Here is a 13,547-nt window from a genome sequence, read left to right as displayed (position 1 = left end):
GACCTGATCTTTTGGTTTGTTTCTCGCTATAACAATGGAGACAAACTTGATGCTACTTTAAAAGTGCATTTAATTTAGTCCTGTCCTGTTTCTGTGTGAGGGACTGTCCTTGTGGCACACCCTAGCAGACCATATGACAAACTCTTGGGAGCCTATAGTGCCCGTCTGACGAGTTGGGGGCTTTCTGTAGTGTAGCTGAGGACAGGAATGGAGGTTTGTGTGTTGGACACTAGGTCTCCTATGTATTTCTTCCTCTGGTGGTCGAGAGCATCAGAAGAAGCCCAGGGTCTACACAGGCAAGTGACAGATGGAGTTATGAAGCAAGCCCTGCACAGGCCAACAGACTGGCCGCAGGCCTCAGGAGAAGCACATGCATGCAGCTTTTGGGAAAGAAGATTTAAAGAGAGAATGGGTGTGTCCTGCTGTAGTTGGTTTCTGTGTATGGCTTAATGCAGATTTTAAGTATGGGCTGTGTTCAGTCTCTTGAAACATGAACTCGTGTTTCCTGGAAGTAGTTGTCAAGTTCCTGCGCATGTCTGTCTCTGTGTGCCATTAGTGACTGCTTATGAACCGGTGGTCTTTGCAGGGAATAAAATATATGGCTTACTTTTTAGAGAATGCCTCTTTGTGAGTCTATATTCAGCTCCTTGGATCCTTCTGCAAACAAGTGGGGGACAGTGTTGGGCAAGAATTGAGGTTCTCTCAGAGTCACTAGTGGGATGAATTCTCCTACCAAGTGTCTAGACTAGAAAGGCTGAGTTGCCTCCTGAGAGATCTTGTGCCTTGCCCTCTTTTTCCTCCCCCTGCTTCCTGCAGCTGCATGCTGGTGGGTGGACTTGGGGGTGCCCTCCACCTTGCTGGGTGTGCCTGGATGTTGGCTGGCCCTCCTGTGGATCTGGATTGCTGTGTTTAAGAAAAAACAAATTTTCTCATCTGGTTTTGCTTGCTAAGCATTAATTTTTTTCACCTTGAGATACTGGTATTAGAATATAAAATAATAATTATAAACCAGTAAAATTTATCTACAACTCAGAGAAGAATATATTTTAAAATTTTTCTTCTGATATAGATGATTATATATGTATACATATAGTCTATACATTATATATTTACATATATATACATCTATATTCATTCTAGACTTAATCACATAGATGATAGTATCTGTGTAAAAGGCTAGAATAGAATAGAACCTAGGCTACACACTGCATTTTCTCTTTCATTTTGAGGAGGGGTATTGTTTTGTTTTTGTTTTTCAAGATAGGGTTTCTCCATGAAGTCCTGGCTGTCCTGGAACTCAGTAAACCAGGCTGTCCTTGAACTCACAGAGATCTGCCTGCCTTTGCCTCCCAAGTGCTGGGATTAAAGTCGTGCACCACTATAACCCTGCTCCTTTTTTTTTTTAAATTAAAAACCATCTCACTGAACATAGGTAGTTATGTTGCTTGCCTCTTTTTCTTTATTAAATCATTAAATACATTCTGAATAGTCTCCTCTGCTATTAAAAGTACTGCAGCATACATTCTTAAAGTTGTATTTACATTTCATTATTTTGTTGTATAATTATTTAACTAGCTCTCTAGTGCCAGACATTTAGACCTTTTAATGGTTAAAAACAAAATCAGAATTGTGTTTACAGTGGCCCATAGGACAAAGTTGCCTAGAGGGGTGTGCATGGTCTCAGTGCCCCAGGACGGAGAACCCTCCATTCTCCTATCCTCAATGCTCTGTGTACTTGGGATCCTACTGTGGGTAGGGAGGAGGACTAATTTCAGAAAGTAGCTAAGTTTCCTGTGTGTAGAGTGATTTTTAAATAAGCCTCTTTTTCTTTTCTTCTTCCCTTGCTATTCTGGTCACCCCACAGGGCAGTAAACGGCTTTGATCCAGCTCCTCCTCCTCCTGGGCTGGGCTCCTCACGCCCATCGTCAGCACCGGGTATGCTGCCTCTCAGTGTGTGAGTGCCCGGCCTCCAGGTGGGGCCCCTGCCCTCTTCCAGCAGCCCAGGACACCTACGCCTCGTCCCTCGGTGCCTGGGTCCAGCCCTGTGCCCCTCTGTCCGCCTCTTCACCGCTGGCAGAGGGCAGGCTGCATGCAGTGGCCGCTGCTGGGCCCTGCCCAGCCCCAGGACTCTGCGCGATATCAATACTGGCTATTTTCTCTTCTCGCCGTAGTGCCGTTGGTTTCACATGATTGCACTTTTGTGGGTCCCAAGTGATACACACATACATACGTGTGTTTCTCGATCACTGGATGTGGAAGTACCCGTTCATCACATCTGCCTCATAGCCCCCATTTTGCTGTGCTGATAGGATTTAGTTGTGTTTAGGACATTGCAGATCTTCTAGAAGTTTCCCTCAATCAGGTTGGTAAGGCCTTCTAAGCTCCTGCCAAGCATCTTCAGTGCTCACAATCATGTGTCCCCAGCCTCACCCCTGCAGTCAGGAATGTCTCTGAATTACAGAACACTGTCTGTACCTTCTGGCTTTATGTAAGCAGTCCATTCCATTGCTTGTTTCTCAAAGCAGCGAGATGCCTGTCTGAGCTGCAAGAGGCAGGGGCAGCTGAGACATGGGCACTCCAGGGCTGAGCCTCTGTGCTGCTCTCTCCTCTGTGCCTCAGACTCAGGAGGCAGGTGGCAGCCTTCTTGCCAGCTTTCCAGGCCCTCAGGTCAGTGACATCTCTCAGAGCGTTTTTTGTTTTGTTTTTGTTTTTGTTTTTGTTTTTTTTCTCCTCTGAAGGGCCATCCAGTTGCACTGGGGAGGGTTGAGGGGCCCGATTGTGGGCTGGCGGTGTCAGCTCTTGGGCACAGACTGGCTAGAGGTGTTTGTCCCTTGCACCCTTTGGCTATTCTCATGCTGCACTTACTGTTTACATTTGTTTTACTGTACATAGGTTTGTAAACATTATTGCCTAAGATATTTGTATATAACTTGGGCTTTGTAGCTTTTATTTATTCAGACTCATATGGCATGTTAATTAATGACTTACGATGGTGTCCGACTCTGGGCAGCTGGATAGGATCATCATGTGGTTAAAAGAAGATACTTCCCTCCAAAAAATCTTTTAATGTGGAAACAATAAATTTCACAGAAAACAAAAGGGTTGAGATTGTTTCATTTGGTTCCTGCCGTCCCACGAGAAAAGACTACACAGAGGCAGTCAGTGTCTCTTCTCCCACATCGGATATGATGGAGAACGGGTAGGAAATGAGACAGAAGATTGAGGCCACAAGAGAGGCCTTCGCCACATTCTCAGGGGCATCGTGAGAATGGTCCAGACCCAAAGGATAGCAGGGTTAGTAAGCTCGCCGTGGAGAACCTTCGTGGGCCCAGGAACTGGTCTTCCAGTTGCACTGAACACTTCGTTTGCCAGAAATGCTGCAGTTAGAGACATTACATAGACATAGGCTTCTCCTCACACGTCTTTCCTTGGGTTGATGTTAGCAAGTGAGAGAAGTTCCAGGTGTTCGGTAGCAAAGTTCCAGATGCCATGTTGAAGAAACTGTAAAATGGGGTGTGAATGAGTATGCTGTGTTCTGAACCCTGCCTGCTTACAGCAGCATAGCTCAACAGTGAGCGTACTTCATAGCTTAAAGACAAGTGCGCTAAGTGTGGGATACAGGTAGGTGAATTTCTGAGTTCAAGTTCGAGGCTAGCCTGCTCTACCTAGTGAGCCCCAAGACAGCCAGAACTATGTGTAGAGACCCTGTCTCCACCCTCAACCCCCCAAACCATAAAATAAGAACAAAACCAAGTGAGCAAAAGCAAAAGTTGAGGAAGTCAGATTCCTAATTGAACAGCAAACAAGATAACCCTGACTTTCTGTCGACAGATGATGACAGTATCTCCCAGGCCGACCCCTCGGGAGGCCCTGAGTTATCCTGTCTCACTGCTTTGGCCTCTTGCCAGACTGCCTTTGGAGGGATGGATTAAGTCAGAGTTTGAGCAGTTAGCAGACCTTCGTTTATGTGGGGGCCCAAGACCTTATACTAAGCTAAGCTAAGTCCTTTGGGGGACTCAGGTGAGGCTGAGTCCCCCACTCTTGCCTCCAGGACTTCTCAGATTTTCTGAGGCTTTGTATCTGCAGACTTACGAGACTGCTCTGTCAGCTGCTGCTTGTGAGTTGGTGGTGCGGGTAGGCTGGGGTAGGCTGGGGTAGGCTGGGGTAGGCTGGGGTAGGCTGGGGTAGGCTGGGGTAGGCTGGGGTAGGCTGGGGTAGGCTGGGGATGCCACTGTTGCTTTGGGCCCAGGTCCGCCAAAGCAGCAGTGTGTTACTTTCTGGTCCTTGCTGGGAAGATGTTCTGCCAGTTGTTTGTCCTCAACACACTTGTAGTAGCCCTCTCCACATGACCCATGTGGACACTGCTTGTGGAGCCCTTCAGCACCTGTGAGAGGGGTGGTATGGGACTTTGTGCTTGCTGGCCTAAGTGCCCGTTCTGGTGGGTGCCCATGGCCCAGCTGTTGTTGAATCCTCCAGACTAAGAATTTGATGAGCTTGGTCTTTTGGGTCTGTGGGAGCCTTTCCTTTTGGAAGTGCTACTCCACACTCCCCCAACCCCCACTCAATGTCTTCCTCAACAAGTAGATGACAGGGTCCTACTTCTTGGCTCAGAATAACTAGAAACTACTAAGTCAGCTGAGAGCCTCAAAACCTACCGTGGGGTTGGGCGGGGGTAGGCACTGCATAGATGAGCACAGGGCAGCTACTTGCCCCCCAGTTTGCAGAAAGGACAGCTCAGAGCGAGGCCAGGATTGGCCATGGGACCATTATCTTTTTCTGTTGTGCCCTCTTCCCGAACGGGAGGTTGAGTTCTCCGTGTAGTGTGGACCTGGGGCATTCCTCCTGCCTCAGCATCCTGAGCCCTGAGATTGATAGCCGTGATTCACTGTGTCTGGCTTGAAGAGGCATATGCAGAAACAATCTGTTAGCAACCATGTGGGGACCTCATGGGCTTTGTGCTGTTTTATGACTCTTTCTCCTGCTGTCTGTCTGCACCCACAGGGTTTCTGCTAGTGTTTCCTGTCAGCTCTTTAGGAAGTTTTCCCTGAGGCAGCTGTGACCCAGCGGAAAGAAGTTTACCCTTTTCATTGACGGGGCATTTGGGTGTCAGCTCGACTGCCATCTCCGCTAACATGCAGTAGGTAGACTCCTGCCTGGACTGTGGTCATGGGGGCGGGGAGGGCAGGGCTCACTGTGCTGGGCTGGCAGTGAGGGCCTGAGTAAACACAGCCTGTGAGACAGTAGAGTGAGGCTCAGTGGCAAACCCCACTGCTTGCTGCATTAGAGGTCAGAGCTAGGAAACAAACATTTCAGTTTTAGCTAGGAAAAAAAGTCAGAATATTTACTGATCCCTGTGTGATAGGGAAGAGCTGTTCTTTTTTTTTTTTTTTTTTTTTTTTTTTTTTCGAGCTGGGGACCAACCCAGGGCCTTGCGCTTGCTAGGCAAGCGCTCTACCACTGAGCTAAATCCCAACCCCCGGAAGAGCTGTTCTTTTAAGTCATTCATTTTATTAGGTTATTCTCCATGTCTTAATCTAGCCTTACGCTATAAAAGCTATTAGCTATAAAAGCTTACTTTGGGGATATTACCCTACGATATTAAGAATACAATAAACTTTAGTCTGGTGGTCGGGAATGGTCAGGATGGCTTAGCATTACAGATGAAGTGCAGCCAGGTAGTGTGGATGTAATCAGTGGGAAGAAACTCACAAGCAGCAACTCTTTGTTTAAACCAATCAAGTAAGTGATGGAAAGTGTGTAGGGGACTTCCTCTCTAGATTTAAAATTGCCTCCAAGGTTGCCCAAATTGATTAAAGGAAAAAGTAGTAATGCTGGCTTTCTTTTACTGTGCAAGTTGGCCTGAGACCTGTGCGAGGCAGGCAGTGTGGCTTCTCTGCCCACTTATGCCACCCCAGGCCGTGTCACAACAGCTTCCCATGTGTCCCCTGGTCCTGGACTCATGAGAGCCATTTTACAGACCCTGAGACACCACTGTTAGAGGATGCACTTTGTCTCCTGCCCATTGAGAACAGTGTGACAGACAGATGGAAATGCTTGTCATCATTTACTAGATGCTGTTATTTTCTGTGTGCGTCTGCATCATGTACCTGCCTGGTGCCCTTAGAGGCCAGAAAAGGGTTTCAGATTCCTCTGGTCTGGGTTTAGATGATTGTGAGTCACCATGTGGTTGCTGGGAATCAAACCCAGGTCCTCTGGAAGAGCAGCAGTGCTCTTAGCCACTGAGCTGTCTCTCCAGCCCCCATTTATACCTTTACTATTACTGGCTTCCCTAGTGCTAGGTTAAAGTGCCATACCCGGCACTTCTAACCTATCACAGCTCATAGACTGTGAGAAGGATGGATTTCCTAGAACTTGACTGTGGGCCTGCGTTCGGAATCACTCTTCTGGCCCAGAGCTGCCCTTGTTCGTGTTTTCCCAAGCAGCATTAGCATCTTGTGCTGTGGTGTTGATGTGGCATCCTGAAAGGTACATTCCACTGTCCCTTCCAGAATCTTCTAAGTGGCTGACAGCCATTCTGCAAATTTTGATGCTGAACCTTACTAGCACGAGTCAGGCAGTGACAGCCACAGCCCAGGTGCCACCTATTTACAGTGAGACGCATGAGATCTCTAGAATCTAAACCAGCTCTATCTTCTCAGTCAGCTGGAATGCAGCTCACTGACTGTCTACACACTGCTGTGACGAGTCAGACTGAATCCAGTCCTACAGGGCTTGAAGGATCTGGGCTCCCTTCTTGGCATAGCACACAGGGAATGTAATATCCAGCCCATAGGTAGCTAGTATTGACCAGCACTGTGAGGTAAACATCCCCTTCCATAGCTTTGTGTCACACTCCTGACAGTTAACTATTTCACTGGCCAGGAGTAGTCTGTAGGCTCTGGTCCTTAGCTGATCTAGGGCAGCCTTTTAATAGAGACTGGAGACTGTTCTTTTTTTTTTTTTTTTCCGGAGCTGGGGACCAAACCCAGGGCCTGTGCTCTACCACTGAGCTAAATCCCCAATCCCTGGAGACTGTTCTTAAGTGTCTCAGCAAGGTAGGGAAGCAGAGGAACTAGGCAGCCCATGGGGATGACTCCTCATGGTGGCCACAGACTTTCTTCTCAGACCTGCTGGGGCTGTGGGGAGAGAAGCTGTCATCAGTTCTCTCTTCCAAGGTCTGATGTAGCCATTCTGATTTGGTTTTGTGTGCGAGGTGGGGCAAGCCTGGGCCAGGAAAGTGTGCTTTGCAGTGTTCTTCCTTCTATGTTTAACATCGTCTCAGTGTCTCATTGGGCCATGGGCCCATCTGGGTCAGTCAGACCAGGGCAGTAGGGCTAGAAGGACAGCTAAGGTTCAGGACATGGAGGGAAATGCTGAGAGAGAAGCAGAGGTCCTGGAGTCGTCCTGGTGTCAGGACATTGGAAGTCTGCCATTAAGCCTGCAGGTTATAGTGTGCATAGCCATGCCTCGTCCAGTAGACTTTGCAAACTACATTTGACTACAAAGGGAGGAATTGTTTAGCGATCAATGGTTCCTTCAACTTAGCATGTTTGTGGAATCAGGAACTAGTCCTGGTCCACAGAGTCTGTCAGTCCTGACAGGCTGAGTTGTTCAGACGCTGACAGACCAGTCAGGCAGGACAGGCAGAAAGAATGATTGAGACAAACAGGCTTCTACATCCAAGCTCTAGGATACGCTGTGAAGGTGAAGCCTGTCTGGATGGCCATCACACCAACCAACCACCTTTCTTCTCCGTGGTCGGGAGGGTTTCCTATGCCTTTGTTGTAAGAGGCCTAGGTATAACTAGGGTATGTGCTCACTTCCTGTTTCCCCAGGGTTCCTTTGCAGTGAACACCAGAAAGGTTGCTCCTCCCCAGTTTGCTTCCTGCACGCATCCTGTATATACATGCAATCCCAAATTTTTGGGATTCCTTAAAAATGTTCTAACCTAGTCTAGTCTTCAGTGACTGGGCCACACCCTCCTACATGGTTTCCTGCCTTCAGGTGTCCAAACTCTGGAAACAGATGGCCATTTGCTGTTTGTGGGAGACCCCACCCTGGTGTGCATGGTTCAGGTGTGTGACCCCCTCCAGTCAGGTCACAGGTGGGAAACCAAGAACAGAAGGTGCGGAAGCAGGTTCCATGTTCACATGATTATTCTTGTTTATTGAGGTCTGTTTGTTCTCAACGGGTGCTTTTTCCTCCAAGTAAACAGAGCAGGCGCAAATATCTATAATGAATAAATTTATTGTCTTACAAAAATCATTGTCTAGAAATATGGGAGTACAAGAAAAGATATTTGCAGTCAGGTGTCTGGTGGTCAACAGCCAGTACAATTCATACAGGGGAAATCAAAGATTCCAAACCCATGTGACCAATTCTTCCTCACAGATGTTAAAGCTTTTAACCCAAAAGGTCCGTGTTTTCAAGCACATTGCCACGGGTCGGGGCTTGTCATTAACACTGATTTGCTGCTGTCACTGAATGTTTGTTTCTACTTCACTACAGAGGTACATGATATAAAGCACAGACAAAACCTAATACACTGAGTTGTTAGAGGCAAATAATACATTTAACATTGTCTTAGTGCTGCAGTGTCTAAGGCACTTTCTGTAACGTCAGTCTGCTCAACTACCAACCAAAACCAGAATGCTAAGTGTTCATTGTAACACTGTCCAAAGGAGGGGAGGGAAATGGAGGGCACACGCCCACTGGCGTGTCAACATTCAGGCAGATGGCATCTGTTCTCGAGGCTCTGTGGCCTCCTTGACAAACTTGGAACACACCTCCGACACAAAACTAATATTCCCATTTTGGGCTCAAAGCAGTGGCTGAATTTGCAAGAGGGCCTGACTGGATGGAGAGGCCTTCTGTGAGCACCCCAAGGGTCACAGAGGCTCACTCCTGAATTGAGGAGGGAGGGCATCATCAAGCCAGACACTCAGAGACCACCTGGAAGTCACTGTGATGGCTGCCACCTGGGGCACCTTATGTGTTGAGGCCACTGTCCTCTCTGTGCATAGAGCTCTGGGGCTATTCACATGAGACAGTGGGGACACCATAAATTTGAGGGGCAGGGTTACCCCAAATGGATGCTGCTTCCCCAACCCAAACCCACCCCTCCTAAGCCGCCAAAGCCCTTCTCACAGTTTGCTCACCGAGACAGCGATCACTATTCAGAGGAAATGAGAGACAAGTGCAGGTTGGGTTCACAATGCTCTAAGACCGGGTGTGGTGGAAGGGTCAGGGCCACATGAACACAGAACTAAGGTACCTGTCGGCAGGACAGAGCATGCAGAGCAACTGAGCAACGTCCCCGGGGCAACCCCCAGGCCCAGCCACTGGCAACAAAGGGTCTGGAGTTTGTTTCAAAAAGGTTCTTTCTTCTTAATGCATCATAAAATGGTCTCTTGATGAATATATGGAAAATAGATGCAACGATGAGACATCTGTTTAATACGCATGTCTTGTGGAGGTGTATATATAAAAAGGGGCAATTGTACCTAGTCTGAAGCAGGATACAGTCTGCGCAGGCCGCAAAGCCTTAAGACACAGTTGATTTCCTTAAGGACCTGGGGCTTGCTGCTCCCGAGTGCAGGGCTCAAGCAGACCAGTGCTGGGTTGGGTTCCGGCCTGTCCTCAGCATCACCTCTGACTGCCTGTGTCTATTCCGACTGGGGTGGCTGTGTCTCATTGACATCACTGGTCTTGCTTTCTGTGTCGTCATCTGACAGCTCTAGCGATGCCCCCTCGATGTGTAGCTGGCGCCGGCCAGATCGGCTTGAAGAAAAGCTGATTGGGCCGCCCCGCCTGAGAGAGAAATGCACAAGCACATGAGGCTGCTGGGTTGTTCAACCCTCAACAAGGCTCGTTCTCTACCTTCTACTCTACCCTGTCTGGGCATCATGGCCTTGGTGGGTAGCTTGTCCAGCCCCTCCTTCCCCCCCACAGTGCACGTGCACGTGACGGCATGGTAAGGCAGACAGGTTAGGGTGAAGCTCTACCCCTCAGAAAGCCTTCCCTGAAAGGGGAAGCAGAGCTTAGACTCTGATTTTGTATTCTAAGTCCTTTAAAATCAGAGGCTCAATTTCGTGGCCACACAAGCAGGACATCAGCATCCTTTGCCCCAGGACAGAGGCCTATGCTGGCTCGCTGGCTTTTCTGGCAAATGTGTGTACACCTTTTACTCTGCCATGCTCTGCTCCCTCACTGGACAGAGAGGAGTGAGGAGGCTGGTGGGTGAGTCTACTGGGAGCTCTTGCCCTGCTTGAGTGAGGCTGTGGACTCTAGATGTCTGCTTTCTTCCACCCGCTATTGTAAACGCCATGCGTCTTGACTGTGGGGATTCCTGAGGAGTCCACCCATGAAGCCTGTCAGCTCCCCACAGCTCACCAAACACTTACCTAAGCCGGTTCTTGAGAGTGCTGACCTCGCGGCTCAGGCCCTCATTGGCCTCGGTGGCATCATCCAGTTCCCTCTGGAGTTTACGCCGAGATGCATTGGCACGTGTAGCCTCCTCCTCAGCTTCTTCCAGCTGGCGTTTAAGCTGCTTCATCCTGGCATTGGCTTTCTCCATCTTGGGGAGTTACATGAACGAAAGGCAAACAGAGAATCCAGGGTCAGATGGCCTGGAGGGTCAGCGTCTGTGACATCTTGTGTGGGCTCCTGCACACACATGCACATTTGTTTTAGGGCTGCTCTAAGGCTCTTCCCTTGCTGTAGTAGAACCAGTATTTACAGAGCAAGCTACATAATCAGAAACTCAGAACTGCCTTACCCTTGAGTTTTTGTTTTCCATCTCCACACACGTGACTGATGGGCTATGCAGAAGGCCAGCAGTCTGGACAGCATGCTGTCCGTGAAGCCTGGCTGTGCAACAGCCACTCGGGAGAACACATTCCCACTTCTTAAGAATCTGACTGTGGATCCTTTGCTCCTAAATTTGCAGGGACTGGCCCAAAGTCAACGAACCCTCAGTGGTGAGGGAGGCATGGACAGGCTGCACACCCTATTGCCTACTGCCTTGAGACAGGGTTTTTATAGCCAGGCTGGCGTTGATCCCCCAATGCTCTATGGGACCCCAGGCGTGTTACTGTTGGAGAGAGCCCTCCAGTAACGTGCGTCTGGTATTAGGGTTTGGTGCATGTGGGCAAACACCCTTCACATATCCCTGGTTTCTGCGGTTTGCCACCTCCCTCCCACTTTTCCTCCATCCAGTTTCCCGACGCTCGCTGTACCCAAGAACTATTATTCCAGGCATAGGAATGCTTTAGTAGAGGAAGCTGTGTGTAACTTTAAAATCCACCCCAGAGCTCACACGGGACACTGATGCTGCAGTCAGTTGAAATGCCATCATTAAGAGTTTCCCAAAGCATTCTTAACTCTGACTTGTTTGCTTAAACATGTCCACGGTGCGACCCTCACCCCGCCTGGCTCTCTCCTACCTGCTCCTTATACTGATCCGCATGCCGGCGCTCGTCTTCAACCTGCATGAAGATCTCTTTCAGTTTCTTCTCTGTCCGACGGACTAGTTTGTTGGCAGCTGCGCGTTCCCTGTCAAAGTGACCAAAATAGTTTTAAGTAGTTGTAAGACTTGAAATTAATTATATTTTAAATAGGGAAATATTTAGGAGTTCTTTTTCTTTGGAAAATGACGCACACTGGAAGGTCCTTTTAGACCTCCCAGGATCTGAAGCAGGGATTGTCTTTCAGTGTCCCTCAGTGGCCACACAGCATTTGTTCCTGTGCACACAGGTGCTGAGTGACAAGGACAGCATGTGCCACATACACTGGTAAGTCATGTGAAACAGACATGGTTATCACTTAAACACTCAGTTTCTGGAGTGACTGTCTCAGGTTTAGAGTTTGCTAATGCTGGGAGCGGTTACCGATACTGGAAATGGCAAAGCCCACACTGCTGCCCATTTAGAGGAAATCAACGCCGAGAGTTCCTGCAGACAAGATGGTTCCTCCCTAGCTGGAACTGGAGCTGGTTGGGGTCAGGTGAAAGGGCAACTTAAATCTTGTTGGTGATCGCCTGACTGCCTGTGCCTGGCTGTGACACTTCCAGGCACTCCTACCCAGTGGAGTGGGAGGAGGGGTGGAAACGTAGCACTGGAACTGCAGGGTTGGGGGGGTCCTGCATTTCTGGGTCCCATACTCCCCAACATGGTGGGTCTGTGGGCTGCTGTAGCTGCCTGCTCATTCTGCCCTGTGCAGTGCCGTGCTTCATTCTGGTGTGACGGACTGTCCGGGAGGGAGAATGCTTCTGAGCAACACCGCAAACCAGCACCTCACAGGAAGTCTGCCGTGGGTACATATAGTCACAGGACAGAATGATGGCTCCCAGCAGGGCCAGGCAGAGGCCTAGCCCCTCCCTAAGCACTTCTCTCACGGCTCACAGACCCTTCTACCTCCCATGCAGGGGGTGCTCCTACGGGTGAGGCGCTTCTGTGTGATGAAATGGCCCACAAGAACATCTTACTTGGCTTCCTGCTCCAGCTGTTCCTCCAGCTGCCCAATCTTGGCTTCCAGGGCTGAGATGGTGGCCTTGAACTTGGACTTGACCGCCCCCTCCAGCTCCTGCAGCTTGGCCTTCAGCTCCTTGTTTTGTCGCTCCAGCTGCTGGCGGGCATTGTCGCTCTTCTGGGCAGCGCTGCGCTCCGCCGCCAACTCTGTGTTCAGCGTGTCCACCTAGAAGGGGAGAGAGCTCAGATAAGCTGTGTAGAGAGAGGCAGTACAGCTGCCCCGGGGACAGGCCGCAGGGCACCTGGAGCGTGGTCTTGCGGAAGCGGTCATTGAGCAGCTCCATGTTACTCTGCTCCTCCTCTAGCTCCTCCTCCAGCTGCGCGATCCGGGCTTCCAGGCGCCGCTTCTCATCCAGCAGAGCGGACCTAGGCACAAGGAAGGGGCATGCACAGAGCACAGCTGAGAACTGAGCACTTCGCTCCGGATTAGTCCCTGCATCTGCCCCTGAGCCGTGGATAAGCCCCACCTCAACAGTGCTCTCCTGCCCATGTCTGTCTTCCTGGTCCTGGCCTCTGAACCACTGTGTGACTTCCCAGTGACCTCCCTGTTGCTGACTGCCTCTAGAATTCAGGAGGATCTTAGATGAGACCCTGTAGTCACGGGCATGGACTCTAATGATGTCCCAGCACTCCCAAGAGAAACCTTAAAGCAATTCAGAGGAAGATGGCGAGGAAGCTATTTGCCAAGCCAGTGAATCTGAAAGTGAGGCCTTAAGTGTTAGGGGACTGCAGTCTACGGATGTCTACGCTGTAAGGCCTTTGGGACTGGCACAGGGGCACACGCTTGTGTGGCCTGTGTGTGATGGGCATGTGAAGGGGGTGTCCTATGTGTGGCTGAGGTTGCCCAGACTTGTGGTCATCCTTTTAGACCTGAAGAGGTGAGCCAGCCCACTCGCTCTTCGATGTCAGGCGACTGTCCTTAGCCCGTGCAGCTGCACACACTTGAGGGCAGAGAACCATGCTTGCGCAGAGGGTAGGCTGAGCGCTGCTGCTTCCTAGTCCCATCCCATTTGCCTGCTG

At 49.7% G+C, this 13,547-nt stretch overlaps 2 protein-coding genes across 4 annotated transcripts in view; one reads left to right on the top strand and one right to left on the bottom strand.

Moving 5' to 3' along the window:
• The window catches only part of Ndel1 (nudE neurodevelopment protein 1 like 1), a 38,363-nt gene extending 35,264 nt beyond the window's left edge, over positions 1 to 3,099 (top strand). For all 3 annotated transcript variants that reach the window (XM_032912191.1, XM_032912192.1, XM_032912190.1), the window contains one exon: positions 1,865 to 3,099. In XM_032912191.1, the coding sequence (XP_032768082.1) occupies positions 1,865 to 1,958 (94 nt within the window). In that variant the 3' untranslated portion in view covers positions 1,959 to 3,099. The remainder of the gene's footprint in view (positions 1 to 1,864) is intronic.
• Positions 3,100 to 8,138: 5,039 nt separating this feature from the next.
• Myh10 (myosin heavy chain 10) overlaps positions 8,139 to 13,547 on the bottom strand; it is a 126,839-nt gene continuing 121,430 nt past the window's right edge. Inside the window, exons 38-42 of the mRNA XM_032913155.1 lie at positions 12,770 to 12,893; positions 12,485 to 12,693; positions 11,445 to 11,553; positions 10,404 to 10,576; positions 8,139 to 9,810 (exon numbers count right to left, since the gene is read on the bottom strand). Of these exons, the coding sequence (XP_032769046.1) occupies positions 9,666 to 9,810; positions 10,404 to 10,576; positions 11,445 to 11,553; positions 12,485 to 12,693; positions 12,770 to 12,893 (760 nt within the window). The 3' untranslated portion in view covers positions 8,139 to 9,665. The remainder of the gene's footprint in view (positions 9,811 to 10,403; positions 10,577 to 11,444; positions 11,554 to 12,484; positions 12,694 to 12,769; positions 12,894 to 13,547) is intronic.

The sequence above is a fragment of the Rattus rattus genome, chromosome 9 (genome assembly GCF_011064425.1).
Source record: "Rattus rattus isolate New Zealand chromosome 9, Rrattus_CSIRO_v1, whole genome shotgun sequence".
Taxonomy (NCBI): Eukaryota; Metazoa; Chordata; class Mammalia; order Rodentia; family Muridae; genus Rattus; species Rattus rattus.
Note: the sequence above shows the minus strand (reverse complement) of the source record. Positions and strands in the feature narration are given on the sequence as shown.